Source organism: Trachurus japonicus, chromosome 14, assembly GCF_045865225.1.
Source record: "Trachurus japonicus isolate A0001 chromosome 14, Traja_1.0".
In the NCBI taxonomy this organism is placed as follows: domain Eukaryota; kingdom Metazoa; phylum Chordata; class Actinopteri; order Carangiformes; family Carangidae; genus Trachurus; species Trachurus japonicus.
Genome location: NC_140920.1, coordinates 24,677,518 through 24,701,218, shown reverse-complemented (window position 1 = coordinate 24,701,218; position 23,701 = coordinate 24,677,518). Strand labels below are relative to the sequence as shown.

At 44.2% G+C, this 23,701-nt stretch overlaps 1 protein-coding gene across 1 annotated transcript in view; it reads right to left on the bottom strand.

The window, feature by feature from the left end:
* dchs1b (dachsous cadherin-related 1b) overlaps nucleotides 1-23,701 on the bottom strand; it is an 85,266-nt gene that overhangs the window by 17,335 nt on the left and 44,230 nt on the right. Inside the window, exons 5-11 of the mRNA XM_085798506.1 lie at nucleotides 7,352-7,540; nucleotides 5,500-5,731; nucleotides 4,160-4,396; nucleotides 2,237-3,295; nucleotides 1,272-1,459; nucleotides 815-911; nucleotides 498-655 (exon numbers count right to left, since the gene is read on the bottom strand). Of these exons, the coding sequence (XP_085654632.1) occupies nucleotides 498-655; nucleotides 815-911; nucleotides 1,272-1,459; nucleotides 2,237-3,295; nucleotides 4,160-4,396; nucleotides 5,500-5,731; nucleotides 7,352-7,540 (2,160 nt within the window). The remainder of the gene's footprint in view (nucleotides 1-497; nucleotides 656-814; nucleotides 912-1,271; nucleotides 1,460-2,236; nucleotides 3,296-4,159; nucleotides 4,397-5,499; nucleotides 5,732-7,351; nucleotides 7,541-23,701) is intronic.

The window sequence follows — 23,701 nt, the reverse complement described above, 5'->3', positions numbered from 1 at the left end:
AAAATGCCTCAGTGGCAGACCGGTTTCTTTCCTGATGTCGAATTCCTGATATTGTATGTTGATATGCGGGGGATTGACCCTCCAACAGAAAGTTCAGAACAATAACTCAGAAAAGAACCGGCTTCCTCCTGCAGCTCGGGGTTTCTCACCTTGGGTTTTGGTTACCCCACTAACCCTCGGAGCAGGAAACACACACTAGATTGGATAGATGATTTTTGTTTGTACAGGCCCAGGTTCAGTTTCACTCCTTCTCATATTTACCGCTCTTCCAATTCCTTCGCCAGTCATACTGATCGCTTTGTGAGCAGTTTGAGGAAATTACTCGCAGCAAGGAATGCAAAAGGACTGAGGTAATGTGTGCGTGCGACACTTTTTGGCTTGGTCGCCTTTGTTAAAAACTGTTGAATGTCTCTCTGATATGACAAACATGTAAGTGTTTGTGCATGTAGGCTGCACATGGTTAGAAAATTCCTTTTTTTGTGTGTGTGTGTGTTTACCTGTATACGTAGCTGGCAGGTGGAGCTGAGGCCTGGCGTGCCGTGGTCAGCAGCTGTCACGGTGAAGCTGTACTCGGCCCGCTCTGCCCATCTTAATGGGGAAGCCGTTCTCAGCTCGCCACTGTTCTGGTTGAGGGAGAAGCGCTCTGCTCTGGGGCCTTCAGACGATGCAGCAGATATGATATGAACAGATATCAGAGTTAATGTAAGCAGGATGAAATACTGTACAAACATACCAACTGGATGATGTGGATGTTGAGGGAGGCGATTACAATGTACTGTAGAAATGTGTGTGTAAGAGGATTTACAACACTTACCTGATAAAGAGTAATATATGGTCCCATTCTCTCCCTCGTCCGGGTCTTTAGCCAGAAGCGTCCCGAGGACTGTCCCCGATGGAAGCCCCTCCATCACCTGCAGTTGAGAAGCACTGCCATATTAATGTCTTTCTTCAACATTGTTGGTGTTTCATATCTTCCTATATTAATTATTTTTTCCTTGTTATGTCCCTGTTTCCTCTCTGACACGATAACTAATGTGAAAGGAAACAGAGAATTGTTGTTGGAACCTCCAGGGATAAGACTTAAGAGTCTGTCACGTATGATAAATATTCATTAAAGCAATCACACAGTGTTAGTTAAAGGATTTAGGAATTAAGTTAAAAAAAAACATACTGCAGCTGAGCTCAGTGGCCCATGTGCAGGCACCTAACATACACTGTAAAACATGAATCCCCTAAAACAGCTGCATCTCTCTCTCTCCCTTCATTCTCACCTGAAGGAGCAGCTCCCTGTCCGGCCTGGCATGTGTGAAGCTGGGGGCGTGGTCATTTTCATCCAGTACGGTGATGTGAGCAGTGCCGGTGGCGCTGCGAGGTGGCGTGCCCCCGTCCTGTACGACCACGACCAGCTGGTAACTGGACTGCTGCTCTCTGTCCAGGGCGAGACGGGTACTGATCTCACCTGAAGAGGAGAGGGAACACACGTGAGCGAAGGTCTTAGCTTGCAATGATTAAAGATTCATTAACATGTTAATTTAATTGACATGCAAAAATCATTAATTCATTCAAGTGGTGTTAGTGGTGTTTATCGAGTACCAGTACATTAATTACAATGAGATCCAGCAACAGCAAGGGGAATGAATGTCATTAAATCCTCTTTTTAGATGCTCCCCTTATGGGAAAAAGTTATAGATTATATGAGCAAATCATTAAATTGCGAACTTCCCAGATCACCAAGACTTGGAGACAGAACTGTGGTACCCCTGTTGAACAAATATAGTTTTAGAATATTAAAAACTGGCCTAATAACATGTGCACGGACTATTTTGAGGTGTTGGAAGGAACCCCGAGCTCCCACACTGAGTATGTGGAAAACACAGATGATGGAGACTGTGGCGTGCGAGAAGATGTTGGGCAGATTAAATTGTGAAAATGATATCATAAAAGAAAAACAGGATAGTTTTGGTAGACAGATGTGTTAATTTGCCTGCCTTTGCCTATTTACTTATCTGCCTGTCTTATTTTTAGTTAATTTATTTTCAGATTTTTCATGTTATTTATTTTATTTTATTTTATTTTTAATTTAATTTATTTCTACTATTATTACTATTTTTGACCTCCATTTTGTCTGTTGTGTTTGATGTTCGTTTTGTCTGTTGCAATAATGAAAAAATAATAAAAACTTTGAATTATGAAAAAAAAAATCCTCTTTTTAAAAAAAAGCAAAAGGTGTGTTCACCTGTTTGGGAGTTGATCTGGAAGTGTCTGTCAGTGTGCAGCAGCCTGTAGGTCAGTCGAGCGTTTAGTCCTGCATCTCTGTCTGTCGCAGACACTCTGCCAAAGCCGGTGCCAGCCAGCAGATTCTCCCTGACGGCCAGGAACACCCTCTCCTGGCTCAGTCTGGGGGAATTGTCATTCTCATCCGTCACTGTCACCCTGACAGTGGCGCTGCCGGTCCTCCCTGCCCCCCCTGGACCCGAGGTGGCCAGGACGGTTAGCAGGTACATGTCTTTGACTTCTCTGTCCAGAGAGCTGCGCACAAACAGCCACCCGCTATCTGGCATGATGCCAAAACCAGCAGCGTCTCCGTCAGGCCTGAGGCGGTAGGAAATAGAGGAGGAAGAAGACGAGGAGGAGCCGCCGCCGTTCCCAGAAGCCTCCCTGTTGAGGGCTCGGACTTGGAGGAAGCGCGTGTTGAGGGGTGTGTTTTCCCGTAGCTCCACGCGGTAAGTCAGGGTGTCAAAGTTGGGGCCTTGTGCGTCCTGCGCTTGGATGTGGACCACGAGGGTGAAGGTGGAGCTAAGCTGAGGGGCTCCACCGTCCTTGGCAACCACCTGAAGGTCGTAGCGTGGCACAGTTTCGTACGACAGACTCCCGATCAAACGAACCTCCCCGCTTCCTCGGTCAACACCAAACGTCCTCTGGCCGCTGCTGCCCGCGGCTCCAGCAGAGACCAGGTCGAAGCTGAGCTGACCGTTGTGACCAGAATCTTTGTCGCTGGCCTGGATGCGGTAGATAACAGTCCCCATTTTGGTGATCTCAGGTAAAAGGAGGGACTCAGATGAGGAGGGGAGGAAGGTAGGGGCATTATCATTGATGTCTGAGATGGTTATGTGGACCCGGCTGGTTCCGTAGGCTGGGGGAGAGCCGGAGCGCGCCTGGATTTCCAGGTCAAGACTGGTGCAGGTCTCATGGTCCAAAGGAAGGGCTGTACGAATGGTACCAGAAGCACTGTCCACTGTGAAGTATCCATCAGGGTCTCCAGAAGAGATGGAGTAGAAGACATCCTTAGAGACACCTAAAACAAACAGTAGAAGAGCATGTCACAATTTCCAGGAATGTTTGGTATTCAATTTTCAAATATATAAAACAGAAAGCAGCAAAAAGTTACACTTGAAAATGTGGAAATCTTTGGCATTTTTGTTAAATAAATGATAAAAAAAGATAAAATAAAATAATTTACTAAATGATTCACCACTTAGATGAGGCTGTTGATTTTCACTCCTTTCCATCTGAGTGAATATACTCTGCACATAAAAAATTCACATGACACATCCAAACCCGCTTTTAGTAGGCAGGGATGCGGTGTGTTTATTCCAGCTCATATCTCATGTAAGTGTTAATGAGGGACTGTGTTCACTCAAAGTGGGCGAGTGTCTGGATTCACCGAAAGCCTGGTACAGCCACAACAGACAGAGATAAGTGCACTTCTGTCCACTACACCGCTGAGAACACTTCATCCTGACTCCCCCTCAGACTTAAAGCACCGTCCAAACCCATTTCACCATCATTAATAGTGAGAGAATATAAAGGTCCAGCCACGGTGAAAATAATCCCCAGTAAAGCACATGTTGGGTGATGGATGTGGTTTCTTAATGGTGTGCATGCTCTTGTTGCATGTGTATTTGTACAACTGCTGGAATGAGAGGTATCATGCACTCTCTAGCCCATTAGTGCATTTCTGTCCTGGTACTTGTCAGAAAGATGGAAACATGTAAGGCACATAAAACATGTTCCCTATGGTGAGGTATGTGAAGTTAATTGATAAAAAAAAGCAAGTCTGTAATGACGTAGGGGTAGAACAACATACACAGACATACGAAACAGTAGAGCAGAAAGGACAATAGGACATGAGTGTGCAGGTGTCCTCGGGTGTCCTCACCTGTCTTGGCAGCAGCACGGACCACTCCCACCGCCGTCCCCCTCAGAACGTCCTCGGTCACGGTGAAGAAATACTGCGCCTGTTCAAACACAGGAGACGCCACCGAGCCTCCCACCACGCTGACATTCACCCTGGCATTGACCGGAGCCGTCAGACCACCGCCATCCTCGGCTGATATCACCATGGAGATAACGGTGTTGGCTTTGCCATGGAGCGAGCGGGAGAGAGAAATCACACCTGCAGAGGAGGAAAAATAAATAGAGATGGAAAGTTACTCCATATCCATTGATTTTTTTTAGGACACAAAAACAGAGAACGCTAATTACAGAAAAAAAAAACAGTTTGAGGTTTAAAGGTTTTAGCTAAATTGGATAACAGACACAACGATTGTAAAACTTCATTAGACCTAAGAAAATCTGTCTGGACCTTCTTAAGAGTGCATGAAATCAAAGAACCTCTTAATTTTTACCAAGTTAGAAGCTACTTTTTTCAGTTAAAGCAGAAGTAAGTGATCCGGTGGTTTTGGCTAACTTCCTGTCAGCCGATGGAGTTAGCAGTCCCCGCCCTCGTCCCTACGTCACCACATTCACGCGCATCCCTTGGCTGCACACACAGAGAGGACCGCCCCTTTATGCCGTTCTCTCTCCTCATTGGATAAAGGTTGTAGGATACAAGGAAAGTTTTCTCCTCGGCTTACAGCAGAGCAGAGTGACTGACAGACCCGTGTTTCGGACCAAACACTCTATGTAAGTGATTGCTGTCGGAAAATATAACTATTTAAGACTTATATTAACACAAACATTCTGCTTACTTCTGCTTTAAAACATGTGATTAAAATGAAACCACATGAAATCACATGAATAATCACTAGTGAGCTTTTTGTCTCACCAGTATTATCTATGTCTTTAGTCACGGGTTCATGTTATGTGATTCATGTGGTATAAGAAACTCAGTTACTACAACAGCAAAACTGATCTTTCAATTCCGTGAAACATGAAAAATGTGATAAATATGGTTTAGCTGAAGCTAGCTGTAATCATCTAACCTCAAGTAGCTAGCCACAACTGGCTAATTACTGCAATTTAGTTTCTAACTTTCTTTTTGTTTGTTTGTTTTGTTATTTTGACACATTCCAATGGTGTAATGTAAAAATGTGGTAATAACACAATTTCAACCATATGAGCACTTACTATGTTTTGGCTTTGTAGGGCAGAATAGCTTAATCTATATTTGTTAGGCATGTGGGATACAAGCTTTTTTCACCGGTTATTGTGTCATAATACACACACATAGGCTACACACACACACACACACACACACACACACACACACACACACACCTGTGTCCTTGTTGAGGGTAAAGAAAGTGGAGGCTCCTCCAGGTACTGCGCGGTAGGTCACCCTGCCGTTTTCCCCAGCATCTGGGTCATTGGCTGTTACCTTGACAACGGAAGTTCCTGGGGCGCTATGAGTACTGAGACTGACCGTGTAGAGGACTGGATAAAAGGTGGGCCGGTTGTCATTAATGTCCACCACTGAGACATGCACTCGGGCTACTGAGCTCAGACCACCCTGAAAAGAGAAAGAACATTTATTTGAATTAGATTAGAGTCAAGATTTTCATACCAGGAAATGTCAGCAGTGGTCACTACAGCTGGCTAATATTCAAATGATGTCATGGACCTTTAGACTATAGTCTATTGAAATAAAAGGAGGCCAGATCATAAGACTGGACATTAAAATCACATCCTTTCTCCCTTCCCACACAGCATTTCCCTAAAGACAACATTCAGTTTGTTTCCTATCCCTCGGTGACGGCGACAGTCCAGGACTTTCATGTTGTGGAACCATGACAATAGATTTATGTCGCACTGTAAAGACGAAGCAGCTGTAACGGAAGACAGAGAGATGAGTTCTCGGGTGAAGATCCCTGAAATGTGGAGCCAACCAAACGCTCTATGCATTTGTCCCCGAGTTGAAGAGTTTGCACTCATTACACTGCATCTGTGGGCTTTAGTTTTACAAGACCATTAAAAACAGGGATAGCCGAGACGAAGGGAACAGACACCAGCTGGCTCAAGCGCGGAATGTGCTGCGGCTGCAGGGGAAGATGCATTGCAGGGGTTGGGTGGTGAATTATAAGCCTGAATTCAATCTTTACCTGAAGTGAGACAACAAGAACATTGTAACGAAATAACAGTATAACAATGGCTATGTAGTTACGTGACGCAACTACACACAAGAGAAAGAAGGCTTTATCAGACTTAAGTTCATCAAATGTGATTAATTTATGCTATGAATGTGCATTTGTCTATTGGGATGATGCTTGAGCAAATAGAGTATAAATGTGATCAGGTAAGGATATATTTAACTTGAATTATATTATCCGATAGCAGGAGCTAATTGAAATAGACTGTTTAAATGGATCTGTTTCCCTACTTCTTTACTTTTTTCCCCTCCAGTGCGCTCTCTGTTTTCCTCTGATTGCTTTGCCATGCTGTTGCGGTTCCCCTTGATTTTTTTTTTTTTGTGAAGACACTGGGTACAGGACAGGATGCTGTCTTCTTCAAACATATCCCGAATGTGTCTTTGATCAGATTTATTTTCCTGCAGCTGTATACATCTTTAATTTGCTTTCAGCCTGAGGCTTTGATCCAAGAGCATTACACACTCAGTGGCTAAAGTGTTTGGTCATGGAGCAACACAAAGAAGTGACTTTAGTCTAGGTTGACTCATTTCAGTTATGATAAATTGCCTTGTAGGGATGTTTTTTAGGGAAACAGACTTACTGCTTTGTTATGAAGCTACCACCACAAAACAGTTCGTCCTCTCCAAAAGTAACACAATCTACCAACCACAACGTTGAAAGCTCACTAATTAACACCTTATATCTTGCTTTCTCAATCTGTACAAAACCCCAAGTAGAAAACAATACAATGTGGTTTTATGGGGGGTTGTTATCTTGGTGCGCTAGCTGTTTCCCCTCGGTTACAGTCTTCGTGCTAAGCTAGTCTACTGACTGTACCTTATTTATCGCTCAGACGTAAGAGGGGTATTGATGTTCTCATAACACCTGCCAAAAAAGTGAGTTATATTTCCTAAAAATACAAACTGAATTTGTTTGGGAAAGTTAAAAGGTACAGAACTACAAAACACGTTATTCCTCATGGTTAAGGATAGAAGTGTTCTTACTCCATCTGTTGCAGTGACAGTCAAGTCAAACTTGTCCAGTCCTTCATCCCGGTCTAGAGTTGTACTTGTGCACAGTTGACCCGTCTCCTTGTCCAGGGTGAAGTATGTCGGCACCGCACTACCGGAGCCCGAGCCCAGGGTGTAGGATATGGCACCAAAGGAACCCCGGTCCTCATCTGTGGCTGACACCTGAGGGAAAAGAGGCATGAGGTCAGTGAACCATCCAGAACTGTGAGCCATAAGGATCACATAAACACACCGAGCTGGTTCCCAAATCTGCGTGAAGGAAAACCTACACATGTCATGATTATTATATACGAGCTAAGGGCCTTTCTGTTATCACAATAATGTCCCATAATACAGTCACCTCATAAGCCCATACATCTGCACTTGTCCAAATATCACACACCATAGCACTACTTGTTATGATTTCCAGAGCACTATAAAAAAGAAAGAAAAGAAAGAAAAAAGACAAGCATCTGTGAGAGCAATTCACTCCTTTAGATCATATATAGTGAGTGTGTAAAAGAAAAAAGAAAAAAGATGGATCTCCCCTGTGGTGTGTTTGTAAAACTGGCAAAGGAACAGGTGGGGCGGTGTTACCATGGATACACCAGGAGGAGAGGAGAGGCGAGGAGAGGAGAGGCGAGGAGAGGAGAGGAGAGGAGAGGAGAGGAGAGGAGAGGAGAGGAGAGGAGAGGAGAGGAGAGGAGAGGAGAGGAGAGGAGGGGAGGGGAGGAGAGAGGAGAGCACTGACAGGTTGTAAGTTGGGGTCAGGGGTCAACAGAGGCACTTTAATGAATGTTGGAAGGTCAAGAGAGACGACCTGCCTTTCCCCTGACATCTAAATGAGATGCAGACTTATCATATACAGACTGTTAGAGCCATAAGCCTCCATTTTCCTCTTACAACTGACTTCAAACCCTTTACACAACAGTCAGAGTTCCTGACCTTAATCTCTGACCCATTACGTCTCATCTCAACATTCTTATTTCTACTGCACATACACAAAAACACACCCACACAAATATACAATGTATAATAACACTGTAAAATGTCCTTGTAAAACACAAAAGGGAAATGTCCTCTGGTGCTCTGAGCTCCTGCCTCTGACTGAAGTTTTACACAGGTCCATAACATTGTTTGGTGGCGTTTATGGTGCTTGTTTTAAGTAGCAGTCTACCTCAGATCTGCAAAAACCTTGAAGGCGAGCCAAGATCCAGGGGGGCTCGTGATATCAGCCCCCTCCCCTGTCATACAGCCTCTTCTCAGAAGGAAACATCTGAATCGTTTGATTTCACAATGACGAAGGACATTTCAGGCGTGTTCTTTCGCGTCCAAATGAAAGATTATTTAATAGTGTAGCAACTTCTACATGAGAGCGTTTTAGAGTTGTTGAATTGTGTATTTGATGAGTTTTGAGAGACAGGGGACCTGTACCATTCACCTACATTGTGTTAGCTGAGCAGCTTGCGTCTCTGCCCCACAGATCTCAAAACAGCTTGCACCGATAATTAAAGGTAATGAACCTACCCCTATGACTATAGGGCTTATGGCAATAGGCGAATTTGCCAAAATGTTGAACTATCCCTTTAAGATAAGAGTTTCAATTAAAAAGGACAGAGGTAAAAACATACATTTCTCCAGTCTATGCTCGTCAGTTAATGATTTCATCATACGTCTGAATCTTTCATCTGAACTCATCCCCTTGAACCCCACAGAGCACAGGACCACCATCGCAGACATCCGGCAACAACCTTCCTTCCGTCCCACCAGCACATGTCTTCACCATTACATTTACCTACTGACTATAGACAGTCAGAAATACCACCACCTTGACTCACTCTCTTGGTCCTATAGGACATTAAAACATGAGATTATTAGAGCGGCACGTTCTGGGTTTTTCAGTCACATTGTTGCTCTGGCTCGACGGTTGTGGTCGTGGTCGTTTGGGGAGGGGGAGGGAGGTCAAACTGTACGGCCTGCATTTGGTCAGTGTTTACAGCTGGGGGTTTTAGGTCATTGCTGGGACTTCCTATAGAGTACAGTGTTGAGACTGACACTATCTTTAGGATCTGGGCTCACGTCTGGGTGTTCCTCATATCTGTGATGGATTAGCCACCTGTGGTGATGAGAGCTGGATGAACGCGTACATGATCTCTCTCTCTCCGTCACACAGACTTGCATATATGATGACCCCATCCTTTTCACTAAATCTAATTAAGGCGATTTAAAGCTCCATGACCGCCCACCTGGTCACAGGGTGACTTCATCGACACTAAAGTCTTTAGATCACAAACGAAGCCACAGCAGATATTTTTCTCCTATGGATGAGGAAGCAAACGAGACATGGCTGTGTTTGTTAGTTTTATGTGAAATACAGGCCTCGAACAAAGTATGTATATGTAGTTTGAAGTGGAGGCTTGGACTGGAAAGGTCTTGTATAAGGGCTGGGAACAAGAAGAACGGCAGGACATCGATTCTCCACGCGCTCTAAAAATTCAAAAACGCTCAGCGGTATGGATTCTTCATGCTGGAAAATATGCAATACAAACACAAGGAGGGTTTACTGTAAGAAAATGTCTACTTGGAAACATTCGGGGCTATAAAATACAAGATGCAATGATTTGGGTTTTCCTGCTGCAACATACGCCACACAGCACAGAGGTTATGTGGTTCAAGTCAAAAACAGGCAAAGTGACAAAACAGACAAAACTCCGTGGATGAAATACATGACAGATTTTGTCAGAGTACAAGAGTTTGAAACGTGAAGCAGAAGAAAACTACATCAAACCTCCTGAACACAGGAGCTTATAAGAATCAACTCTGTCATCGGTACACTTCCCACCTGTCAATCCATCTGACAGTAAAGCACCAATGTTCAGTTTCCACCGCTCGGGCCAGCCGGTGGGATCAAACTGACATGCTGGTTTTGATACCAAAAACTCCTCTTGCAGTTTGTTGTCCTATTCTGTACTTACAGCACACATCTCGGCTATAAAATAAAAAAGAAGCAGTTTCGAAGCCAACGAGGTAATCTAGTAAACACACACACATACACGTACACACACATGACTGTGTCTCCTTAAATCAAGAGATCTGGGCCAGATGAGGGTGTTTGCCAGGGAGAAATTCCTCCCACACTGGTTCCTGTTCTCTCATCCATGACGGGCCAGCCAGCCTCGGCTCTGCACACCTATTCCTCATCGTACTCCTCCGGAGGTATCACGCTGTGATAAACACACTACATAGCAACACAAACACAGACCGCAGCCCATACCTGTCAACATCTAAGTCTCTATAGCTCTTAAGCGTACCCCATGCATGCATTGTGCTTGTGATATTTGTGGTTATAAAGCCATATGGCTCTTCAATATTTACACAGATTCTTGGAGGAGGGTGCGCTGTCGGTAGCAGGGTGGTCTGATTGTTAGAAGGTCTGTTTTTTAGATGAAAGGTCAAAAGTTTGGTCTGATTTTGTAATGCTCTAGAGCAAGACACCGAACCTCTTAAGTGCCTCATTACCCACCGTAAGTTGTGTTGGATGACGCAACATTTACAGATATAAGCCGCAGAAGATAAAAAGAAATCCTTATCCTGTTGTGGTCAATATTATATTAAAGTGCCATAATGGTGGTTTTGCAAGTTGGTTTCCATGTGTTATTGGAATAGACTGAAACTAATGGCTGTCTGGAAGGTGGCAAATGTAGCAATGCTACATCATTTATAGTTAATGGGCTAAAAAAAAACTTGCATAACGGGCAAAGCGGTTCTTTTGTGTGGGAGAAGTTGATATCTCACCTGACGCCACTAAATTTAGAAGTGTGTGGAGAAAACATCTGGTAAACACAGCGTGGAGCAGACCAGAGGTAACAAAGTGATTAAGGTTACTGGAACCATCAGTTAATTCTCTCCAGGGAAATCAGCTGTTGCTATGAAACGTCAACGTGAGGTCATATCCATGTCAGTTTGTTGAAATCCATGATCTATGATCAATGATCCAATAATCCAACATGAACATACGTATTCCACTTAGCTATTTTCCAGTTTTGTTTTGTTTTTTGGCAGGGACATGGTAAAAACATGTCTTCCCTGCAGGCTAACTTGTGATAGAGATAAGAGATAAAACGATTTTCCTTTCCATCACTGGAGACAACTCTTGGCGAGCAGGACTTAAGTTACAGTAGGTGATGCGTTTCTTCTAAACTGTTAAGTAAATCACTATTAATGCTAACGGTAGCTAGCAATAGCAAAACTTACATACAGTATAGCACCTTTAGAGTTGATCATCATTTTGCAGTAGTATCTGTGGAACCAGCTGTGACGTTTCTTTTTGAACTTTGATCATGTGCGCTGGCCTTTTCTGAGCTTTTATCAGTGGAAAAATCATCAGAACCCGGCCCGCCTTTAAAATCCACTGCTCCGGTTTAACGTCTGCCAACCATCTGAACTTGTAATACATGCAACATAAATTCATCCAGCATGCCTTCAGCTTTAGATTTTCATACAGTACCTTGATTTACACATAGTGCAGTTCATTGACCAGCTACTATATATCTGTGAAGAGACGTAGTGTAAGTCCTATACACAGTGGGTCAGCCCAGTAAAGGACTATGTGAAAAACAGTCAGGAAGAGCGTGCAGAGTATCGGATTCAGCCAGAACTTAGGCCTGGAGTTTTTCGCCCATAGAGAGCCATTCATCCCTGGCTGGGACAGAAGAGGAGCAATCACTCACTGGAGCATTAGCAAAGATCCAGACCTCATCACTCATTTGCCTCACAAACGCTCTCTCTCCTTCCGTGTCTTTGTCTCTCTACCTTTCCACTTAGCCTTTTTTGCTGTCGTAGGCTCCCACTGTCGCTCTCATTTGCTCTGGGATAGAGTGGATATCTCTCCAAGGGTCTACTAAGATCTCAAGACACACACCTAACCCTTTCCTATCTGGAACTCAACACTCGACCACACTCATCCATCAGTGGTTTAATGCTGCACACACAAGGAGTGGTCTCCTGTTGGTGATATGCTGCAGATTAGTAGGTATTGTCTAATGATACCAGTGGGCTTGCATGTATTATACCGCTACCACTCGTCAGCTTTTATTTGCTTTTACTATATTGCACTGTACTTTTCCTGTTTTCTGATTGTTTACTTTATTACCCCTTTTCCTTTCTATTTCCTCCTCCTGTTCCATTATACTCTTGATTTTATCCCTCCTCTCTTTCTCTCTCTCTCTCTCTCTGTCTCGGCTCCCCTATCCTCCCCTCTATTCTCATCTTCTCCAGATGTGGGCGCTGCTCCAGATAGACCCCGCTGTTCCCTGCAGTTTGTCTCTGTAAAACATCAGTTAGTGTCAGAGGGAGATTGCGCAGAGATTCGCAAAGGCAGCTGCACTTCTGGACTTTTATGGCTTCTCATGAAAGAGAGGGAGGGAGACAGTCTATAGGCTTTCACAGTGAAACCTGTAAAACACGAAGAGTTATACAAAATTAATCCACCTCTTCCTTCTGACTGCTGCCAGGCCTTATGTTTAGAATGTAATCATCATCTCCAAGGTCAAACAGGCCAAGCACAGGAAACCCTAATAAATGCAAATGTAGGTACGACTCACTTTTGTAGTTTCTTCCATCATATTGAAACTCACTTGTATTTGAAATTATACTGAATGCTTGCTCTGAATCTGTATCTCAATCGACCTGATCAGTTTCCCCTTTTAAAACACGATTTTGCCATTTTATAAGTATTGCTGATCTGTGGGTTTGATTAAAACTTTGTTTATCACAGCTGTGTGTGTTTATTCTTCCATCTGACTAATTCTTAAGGATGTCACTACAATCCCAGGAAATAACTTGATAAGTACAATTTTTATTATTATCAATATAAAAAATGGTAGAAACTATGCAAATTAGATCCAAACTGTAATAAACAACCTGACTGATCCTTTAAAGCAGCGGCAATGACCATAAAAGAGCATGAGAACTGTGAACCACATTCATCCCTGTTGGATAATTGCACACAAGCTGAAGTTATTTACAACAAACTGAAATTGTTTGGAGTCTGGATGTGAAAGTAGTAACGGGTGTCGGGGTGTTGTATAGAGCTAAAACACTCATTTAACTCCGCTGCTCTTTTTCCACTGACACATTCCTTCGCTCTCCAGTGAGCATGCATTCCTCGTTTTAGGCATTCTCAAGTCTCCAAATCAATTTCTGCTTCAGTGTTGCCAATGAGTTGAGGCACTATGGGTACAATTAAGATATATGGCAGGAAGGGAGAGAAGGGAGGGGAAGGTGGGAGAGGGAATGAAAAAAGGAGGGATGGGGGGTGGGCTTGGCAGAGGAACAAAAGGCAGGGCTAATGATAACATGAGACCTTGAAATGGGAACGATGAGGACCAAGGCTTCATCTCGCTTCTTATTCCATCTCCATTCCTTCCTTGACCTCCCCCTTTTTTTTCTTTTTTTTTAGCGTCTCCCCTCTTTTCTATCCTCTCCCTCGCTCGTTCTTTCAGCACCCTATTATGGCAAGTGCTTGTTGTCTTTCATGTGGAGTTCACGGCTGGGAATGATTAGGAACATCAAACCACTGAGGGGAAGAGAAGGAGAGTGAGGTGAAAGAGACGGAGTGAGAGGGATTGACTTCTATATTTGGAAGAAAGAATGCTAATATCATTAATGATCATAATAAAGGCTGATGGCCACTGCAACTCTCTTTCACTCATTCTGCCTCTCGCAAATGTGCATAATTGCACACACACATGCACACAAACACACTGACGCAGCAGGATGGTCCGCACTCAAAGCTAAACGGTAAACTATACCGTAGAGTTACAGCTTTAGCCCGTGGGGTTTAACATGCAGACATGTGGTGTGTGTTAGGGAGTTTATCTTTGGGCTGCATCTCATGTTAAAGAACACAAGGCTCGGTTCGCCCACGTTGGTTTAACAACATGCTGTCACTCTCTGCATCTGCTTATACTCGAGGCTTAGCAACAAAACAAAAGATGGACCTCGGCAGCAATCCGATACTCTGATTGCAGGGAACTTGCTTTGCCGGTCGACCAGCAGCAAGTGGCAGAGCGTGCATGTTGTTTTGCTGGTAAAAGAAGAAAAAAAAACAGCTTAAAAAAATATAAGGGGAGCGGGATTCTGTTTCGTAACAAGTTAAATCTGAGTCACGGGGGAGTCGAGATTAGGCCTGAGATCATCAAAAGTTTCCAAAGACCAAGCATGAACTATGTTGTTACTTTATACAGCTCTAAAAGCAGTAATTTCTGCCATTAGGGAAGCTGGAACTAGTAATTATTAAACTCAAGATGAGATTATCTTAATTGCTGGAAGTTCAATTTTCTGTTAAGTCTTCAGATGATTGATTAACTGCCTAATATTTACCATTTTATCCTCACAGGACAGTCCTTTAGATTTAAATCCGTACATGACAAATCAAATTATTTGAGGTGCGATGACTCTGTAGACTGAGAACAACCTGTTATCTCTTCTGAAAACAGGTAGGGAATGAAAAGAGAGGGGGGTCTCTGAGCTGAGAGGTCAGTGGGAGATAAAAAGCTGGTTAGAGGGAGGGACAGAGAGCTGCAGCAGCACAATGAGGGATGACATCACCTTACTGGACTCTGAGGAGTGATAAGGGACGCAGGGGATTTAGATGGTAGTGATCCTATCTTGTGCAAAGCCCCGCAATGTGGCAACTCTTAACCCTGGTGTGCAATTGTGCATGTGCCTGTCTACTGTAATGTGTGTGCCGGTGCCTCCCTCCCTCCCCTCCTTGTAAAGATTCCTTTCAAAGTGAATCCTGTGGGCCCTGACTGACAGCTGGCCTAATCAGCGCGGAAATCAACCCTATTTTTTTACTTACTGTTAAATATTTATAGCCGTTTAAACCAAGCCCGTCTCTCTGTCTGTGTCCGAGGCCTCGGCAAAGACCCGCTGGTGGCTGGCGCAGCAGCTGCTAGCCACAGATCTACATATCTGTGAAATACCAGGAGATTTTTAGTGTCGCTGTCTGCTAACGGGGGAAGCTAATGAGGAGGTGGAGGTCAGGTGTCAAAGCTAAAGGGTGAGTGTGCACGTTTACCACCCACGGAGATGGATAAAAATTGTCGCCGTATATTCACAGTTGTGGTTATTAAATAGCCTTAAGTCTGGATACAATAGAAGTAACAGGAGCATTGGGAGGTTTTTTTTTTTTTTTTTTTCATGAAGCATAATTAGGGAAATCGACATCGTAAGTGATCCTTGGTCAGCAATCAAATTCAAGCATTTGTGAGCTTAATGAGGCTCAACGTTGTTGCACTGTTGACAGCGGTGCAGCTCCTCTGTTTTATGTTTTCCTGAAGACGTCAAAACGCTGCTAAAGGAGGAGAAAACGCAACGCATGAAAGCAAAGTTTCCTCCAGGGGCCATCATCTTTGATTTACACAGAGAGCTCTGTAATATAAAGTGAGCGATGATTATCACTTATTGTCTTGCAGTTGCAATTTTGCAAACAGAGATGAAGGGAAAACAGTAATTAAGCAGCCAGAGAGCACAAAGGCGGGCTGGAGCTGGAGCTCAGACTGAGGGCGCTGCTGTCTGAGGCCGTCTGAGCTGTCGGGTTTGTTGGATGCAACGAGACGGTGAGCGACTGAGGGGGTGAGCGGCCTGCTGTTGCCTTGGGGACACCACTCCGGGTAATTTGAAATCCTCTAACTACCTAAAACAGCAGTGTGTGTTTAGGAGGATGCATCTGTGTTTCTGCTGCAGCACTACTCCAGGAATGGGAGCAGACATGTGAGCGTGTATATATAAATTTTGGGGCATTTTAGTGGTTTATCCAATAAAAACATGACAAAGAGATGGGGAGAGTGTGGAATCTGTTCCTTTTTCCCTCCGCTGGGACACCACAGGATTTTTATTTTGTCTTCTGACGAGTATGTGTGAGACTCTTTGACCAATTTTAGAGGATATCATTGGGAGCGGGCACTCGGAATTTGAGGGTTAGCATCTTGTTGACGGTTATTGTTTCCAATTTGTATTTTATGTCGTTAAGCATGGCTGCATGGAAACACAGGGAGCTGGAAGATGGTCCATGCACAAGAATAAACTCTCTGGAAAAAGTTTGTGGGGTTTGCAAATTGGCAAATGTGCTGTGATATCCAGCCTCTGTGTGTGTGTGTGTGTGTGTGTGTGTGTGTGTATTATATGGGCAGACAAGGGCAGCAGTTCTGATTATGGGTATTGATTAGTCCATCTGTGAAAGCAAAAAGCTCAGAGAGGATGAGATCAATAGATGTGATTTAAACAATCCATCATGAAGACAGCTGCTAAGAGCTAAAATATGCCAAATAAGATTCTGTCATCAGCAAGTTTTAAAAATCTTATCAAAGGGAAGACAAAATGTTACTTTGAATGAGCAGTAAATCAGGTAAACGCTGCTGAGAAAATACTCTGTTATCTTCATGTTTATGTTCTGTGGGCGAGTTTTTCCTGATAAAAGCTGATGTTTTACAGTCTTTACATAAACTGTATGACCACCATCACCATATTAGTCTGAAGTGTTTAGACAAACTTTTCTAATCTGGGGCCAACGGGAAAAACTCCTGCCCTCTCAATAATATGGTTCAAGTTCATACGCAAATAGAGATACACACAATACCTTCTAAACACGTTACACAAAAGGTTCAGGCTTTATCCCTTTTGATTGCACGGCTTCGCTCCACTAAACCAAAATAGTGTCTCTAAGCCTCTGGAGCCCTCCACCCGTTCGGTCCAGCTTCCTGGACGTGATCCCCGAGGCCGGGGGGCAGTTTCATCATGGTCTCGTCAGTCGCCATGTCAACAGCGTTCTGACGCTAAGGACAGTGGGGGAACATTAATTAACACCAGACTCCAGCTAAATAATGATGAATTTTAGTTGTGATTGCGGCATTTTTCCAACAGGTTACAGGGACATTTAGACATTAGGACTGGGCAGTAATTCAATATGATCATTTTTTCACTTAAATGATATCACATTTTGAAGACAGTGTATCCTCATATTGTTTCTAACCACTTCAAAAACAATAATATCGGTGTATCACAGTTAGAAGACTGTTATACAGTGATTTCCAACCGTATCGCCCACCCCTACTGCTGAGCTATTTTGAAAATGTAAGTAGCCGATGAAACGTCAAAGCAACTTGGGAATCTTTGGACGTATCAATTGACTGCGGACATTTGAAAAACAACAAACGGACTTGTTTCTTCAAGCTGAGAACCCAAACATGACTCATTGAAAAACCACAGACGTTTCTCCACCTCTCCCTGCGCTTCCACGAAAAGCTCAAAACATGGCAGATAAAAATGGCTGACCTCATGCAAACACAGAGGTAAAGTCCAAAAATCATTTGTCCATGCCACAATGATTCCTCGTATGCTACGCCTACGGCCATGCCGTGGTTAGGGCATTGTCAAACTTTGCCAGATGGAAGCCTTTAACTCAAAGACTTATTACATTATTTATCTATTATTATCTCTGCCCAGGGGCTAAGAATACAATAAATCTAGCCAAACTTGAGTTAAAGGATTCTGCCCTGACATGTTTCCAATTCAAACTAAATCACGGGTTTATAAAGTAAATCTGATTGAAACCAATTCCCCCTCTGTGGAGCAGCAGGCTTTTTAAATGCATACAGGCTTCCAGTCTCGTTGAAGCCTGAATTTCTCCAGATAAACATTTATGTTCCAGTGTCATTTTATTTCTCAACCTGTAAACTAAAAAACGCAGCTATGTGGGAGGTTCACACTAATAAAGCAGAGTGTGTTTATCATCGTTAAGTAGGCTGGGCTTTACGGGGGACAGACTAAACCAGGTCTCCTCTGCCTTCCAGATATGGTCCCACAAAGAGTCCAATAGTCATCTGATAATATTAGCTTCAGACATGAGGGGTCATTACAAACTGTGAGTCTGTGCACATGTGTGACATGTGTGTGTGTGATTAAATCAATGTGAGTCTTGAGGGTCAGAGGTGAAACAAACTTCCAGCTGCGCCTCTCTTTCCTTGACCCCTAAAGATGAGTGTTTGTGTGTGTGTGTGTGTGAGTAACAGGTCACCCATGACAGTCCGTGAATGTTGTCATTGACACAATAGAAGGGAACACCTGTTATCTTTATACAAGAGGAAGGAGTGCGGCAGCCTTGATTATAGGGAATCTATTTGTAAACTCAGTCTGTCGTGAAGAGAAAGGTCACGGAGGAAGAGGTTTGTGATCAAAAACCTGTGTGATGTGACAGGAGGGTTAATCTCACTAGTCTTTTTTTTTCTTTTTGAGAAATGGCAGATCTGCACAGTGAATGGATTTCAACAGCTGTGTGAGTTTTCTTTGGTTTTTGTCTCAGTTTTCATCCATGCCTGTGGTTTCTCCATGTCAGTCTCTCTCTTTCCCTGATTCTTCCTGAGGTCAAACAGTTAGCGACCTCCTCCTTGGGGGAGGTGATAATAGTAAAAGATAGCAGCAGCACCCCCTGAGCCCTGAGCTTACATGTGGTGTTGGGTTACTCTGATTGTTGTTGACTGCAGAGAAGCGCCGCAACTCCAAAATCATGATATCCCTGTGTGTGTCTGTGCACAGTTTTATAGTGAAACAGCACACCAATGTGAACTCATGACCCTTTACTGTCTTACAGTATACAGTATAAAACCCATCCTCTCGTAAAAAGGATATACACAGTTCAGGATAAAGAGGGACTTCTCTCACATTCACAAACAACAATGTACACACATGTTTACTGCAGGTGTGCACATGTGTTTTGGCCTAAATACACAGATTTTCCTACAAATTGAGAGCCCCATACTTGAAAACAGGCGCAATTACATCAAGGCGGTTAATTTAATGAAGCCCAACGAGCTACAGCACAAACAGTTTTGTGTAATGAAGGCTAATCAAACAAGGCAATTAAATTGGTTGGTAGCTTGGCCAACAAATCAAAGTAAAAACACCAAAAAACAAAAACAAGTCTAATTTTGTTGGACTTCATGTCAACATTGAAATGGGATCTAAGTTTTGAGAAACTTCAACCAGAACACTTCTACAACAGACAGTTGTTGCAGCTTTCATATGGAACTGCTTGGAAAGCATCGGCTAATGAAGTTATATGCAGAGCTGTGTGACATATAACCAGACGCTCTGTAGCTGCAGCCGGTAACAAGTCTCAGCCAAATGTTTCTCTGCACAGTAAACTGACATTTTCTGAAGATGTTCCTGCCTGCTGCTGCTGCTGATGCTCCCTCAGTGTTGTTGCCTCCCTGCGGATGTTACATCTGTTAAATCTAGACAACATCTCCACCAGCTTACAGTAATATTTATAAAACCAAAACTCGTGTGCATTACAGGTGTATATGTGATCATTTTTGCAGGGGGATAAAAATATGTGCATTACTTCACATGACCGTGACCTTGTGCATTTTCTGCAGTCATGCGTGCATGAGAAAGGTGGAACAACAACAGCTCCGAAGCTAAACAGCTGCTAATATTAGACCTCGGACTGACAATAGAGCTAAGTTGATTGTGCAGTTAGGCAGCTGTGATAAATGAATTAGCCTCTGAGTGACCCGGGTCTGACCAGGGCCCGAGGAGCCAGGGAGTCAGAGATGGGTCACCCAGGCAGTGGATGTTGAGGGAAACATAAAGAGGTTCTTATGTGCATGTTAACACTCATTAGCATCGGGGTCGACGGAGAGATGAAACCTAACGCAGTTAGCAAATTCAATGTTGAGAGTGTTGAACTCTCCGGGTCCCGTGCACCACCCTGCAGGTCACGAACTGCAGCAGCCATACGCATGATGTGCGCTGACGATACCAAGACTGATAGGTACTGTTCAAACTTAGAACTCTCATTAAAGCAGAGACACACACTGACACGTGCGCTGTGGGCATACTGTCAAACAAACTGCTGAATGGCCTGCTTGTACTCAAAGCTATTACATCTTAATGAACACTATTGATTAACTTTATCCTGCTGAAGGTTCAGGAGCCAAACCCTTGTCTGCTCTACACACACACACACGCATTTAATTGACCCACAGAGACACGAGAAGCCTCCATGTGCATGTGTGGGGGGAAGGATATTAGACACTGCGATTACATATTCATACACAGCCTAAGGGGGCGAAAAACTAGCTTATCCTTGTTAAATTAATTTCCTGACTCTGCATATGCGAGGTGAATGTGAGGAAGTGGTGAGAAACACATCAGTGATTCCTATAAAGCACCTGTTAAATAACACTTCATGCAGGACCAAAAGCCTGATCCCCAGAATCTTTTTGACCGCGCTTAGAAGCGGCGGCCAAGTTATTCTGGGGATAAACTGTTCTGTCTAAAGCTACCTTGGCTGCTTAAATCATCTTTGTCTTTCTCCACTTTCTCTGTTCTTCCCTTTATTCACTTCCCCCTTTTTTTATCTCCTCTCATCGGTTCCTTCAGAGAGGATTAAAGTTAATTGTTCCTTTGGGTCGGCAACTTTCTCTCTCATTTGTCTCTCTGTCCCTCTGATTTCGCTGCTAACAAAAGACAGTCACTGCAGACGGTGACGGCTCAGCGGGACAGCGGGGAACCTATCGGATTAAAGCGAGCACTACAAAAAAAAGAGCGAAAGAAAGAAACAACAACCCAAAACACACTTGATAATCCAGGTTGTCAGTGATTTAGTGCATCTATTAAAGACACATTGGTGTGCACAGAGGTATACAAGAACACATGTGCATATCCCCTCCTCCCGCCATTATCATCCCATCCTCCACGGTTAGCTCAGCCAAGTGGAATTTCCAAGAAAAACAGGTTGGCTATGCATGATGCAGCCCTGGGGTCAGAGACACAGCCAACTCCTGCAGGGAGAGAATCAGGCCGGGATGAGGGGAAACGGGGGGAAAGACAGAGAGAGAGAGAGAGAGAGAGAGAGAGAGAGAGAGAGTGTGTGAGTCAAAAAAAAAGAAGAAGAGGGAGAGGGAAGGTTAGCCTTGCACACCTACAGACGTGCTGAAAGAGCTCTTAAATCAGCTGCGTGTCCGCACTTCATCAGTCAGTTCACCGGGAAATGACTTCTCAACACAACGACACAGTGCGAGCACAGTGCAGCACGGTAGTAGGTTCAAACACAAACACAGCAGACATGAACTGGGCAGACAGAGGCCCCAGAGCCGCAGATTACTCTATTGTCTCCAATAAAAGAACTAGAACAACATACCACAGGTACTGAAAAGAATGTTGAATACTTAGACAGTCGCTTTATCTGAATGTTGGGAAACCGAAAGTCCTAATTGCTTAAACAGAGGCGAAGCAGCTGAGATAAGTGGGAATGAAGATTAATTTAAAGCTGAATCGTCTCAGCATAGAGACTTTGGCTTCAAAAGAAAGAATTAATGAGGCTCCAGTGACTGATTAATTGAGGGGGCCTTTTCTAGCTTCATCACTTCATCTGCGCTGCTATCTGTATCTCTCACTGTGCTGAATCATTACTGCAGCATCTCTGACGTGATTAGCCACAGCAGAGAGACGAGAAAGGCAAAAAATAAATAAAAAAAGAAGAAGCTCTGATTACCTCATCTCTCATGCAGAAAGTTTGAGCTAATTTACGTTCACAGGAGATAGAAAAAGATGTCGTCACCCTCTAAAAAAGATGGAGAGTGGAAAAAAAAAAGAAAAAAGTTGGAGCAGACTTTTCAACGTCTTTGGCAGAGCGAAAAAACGGGGAGAGTCGGCCAGCAGCAAGAAGAGATGCTACTTCCAACTTCTCCGGTCGGAGTCTGCATCCCGGCGGACGTGATCAGCTGCGCTCTCTGCTGCGTAGATCACGCTGCACCTGTCATTTCCATCCCACATAGCGGAGCGAGGAAGAACGGAGGAGGTGTCAACAGAAGTCAGGAGTTAAAGGGATGAAAGAGAGATTACGCTAATGGGTACGGTACTGAGAGATGTGCTGGGAGAGTGTCGGGTACAGAGCATGTGTTGGGAGGAGTGGAAAATGTTAGGATAAGGAGAGTGTGTGTGGGGGAAGCTTATATATATATAAGGGAGGAAGAGTTGAAGTGATGTGGTGTGAGGAAGGAGAGTAAAGGAAGTCTAAAAAAAAGGGACACACTGAAAGCCAAATCCTTTGAGCAATAAAGACGATGACAGAACAGTGTAAAATTCACGGCTTTATATGAAGTGTGAATGAATTCTCTTCCTGTGAATCTTCTACATCTGTCCCTAACCTATCCAGGGGTGGCTTTTTTTTCACCCATAAATGAAGGGAGGACAGGTGATGAAGGTTGAGAGGTTTAGCTGGGAGTCAGAGAGAGGGGGGGGGGGGATTAGCTGGAAGTCACGGGGTAAACAGACCTCCAGCACAGCATAAGCCGGGGGGGTTCAAGGTAGGAGGCGCTGACTAAGATGCACTAAGCCACACGGTAATGGGAAATGATGGGGTCCCAGCTATCACATGGCCGGTCACACCAAGGGCTGCCTGGGAGAGAGGTGAGACGTGGGGGCGGTGGTGGTGGACGGATGGACTTGGAAGTTGAGGGGGGGTTGGCGTAGATTATTACTCAGATCAAAGGCAAGTTTGAGTGGATTTGGGTTTCAGAAACGGGAGGAAAACGGGGGCAGAGTGGGGGGGTCAGAGATCTGAAGATCCACAGAACAGTGAGGGTAGAGTTGCCTTCAAAACATAAAGAACCTCCAACCCGGTAATGAGGGCTAAAACTGTGACCGTTTCCTCTGCAGTTACACCCCCTAAGCACTCGGCATTCACCATTTCCCTTCATGATGCACCTGCTATGACAGATTTGCATCCCACCCCCCATCTTTCCCCACCCCCACTTTACTGCACTCCTGCCAAAACCAGCTCCTGCCCACGCTTCCTCTCTGTTTGCTTACCCTATAATGTACTTACTTGACCTCCAAGAGGGATCCATATGATGGTGTTTTTTCTCGCCCCCCTAAAATCCCCCCAACATGCACACATGCTTTTCCCCCTCCACAACAACCCCACCCCCCACCCCCAGTGCTCGGATAGCTGCAATCGCACCTTAGCCAGCAAAGCTCCCCATCTCTGGGTGTCACATTCAGCCAAGATCAGCACTTACGAAGAAGGATGATGGAGGGACAACTGATACAACTGCAAGAGAAAAGTGGGACGGAATGCGGCGGAGACGGAGGGATGGGAACGGCAGAGGAGGAGGGGGGGTGTAAGGGGGGAGGAGGTCCCTGTTGTCTTTTAAGTCTTATTGGTTTTCACTTTCATTACAGAGACAGTGTTGACTCTGCACACTGCTCGCCTTGACCCCCCTCCCACACACACACACATAACGAAGCCTTAACTCAACCATAGGTTAGCTT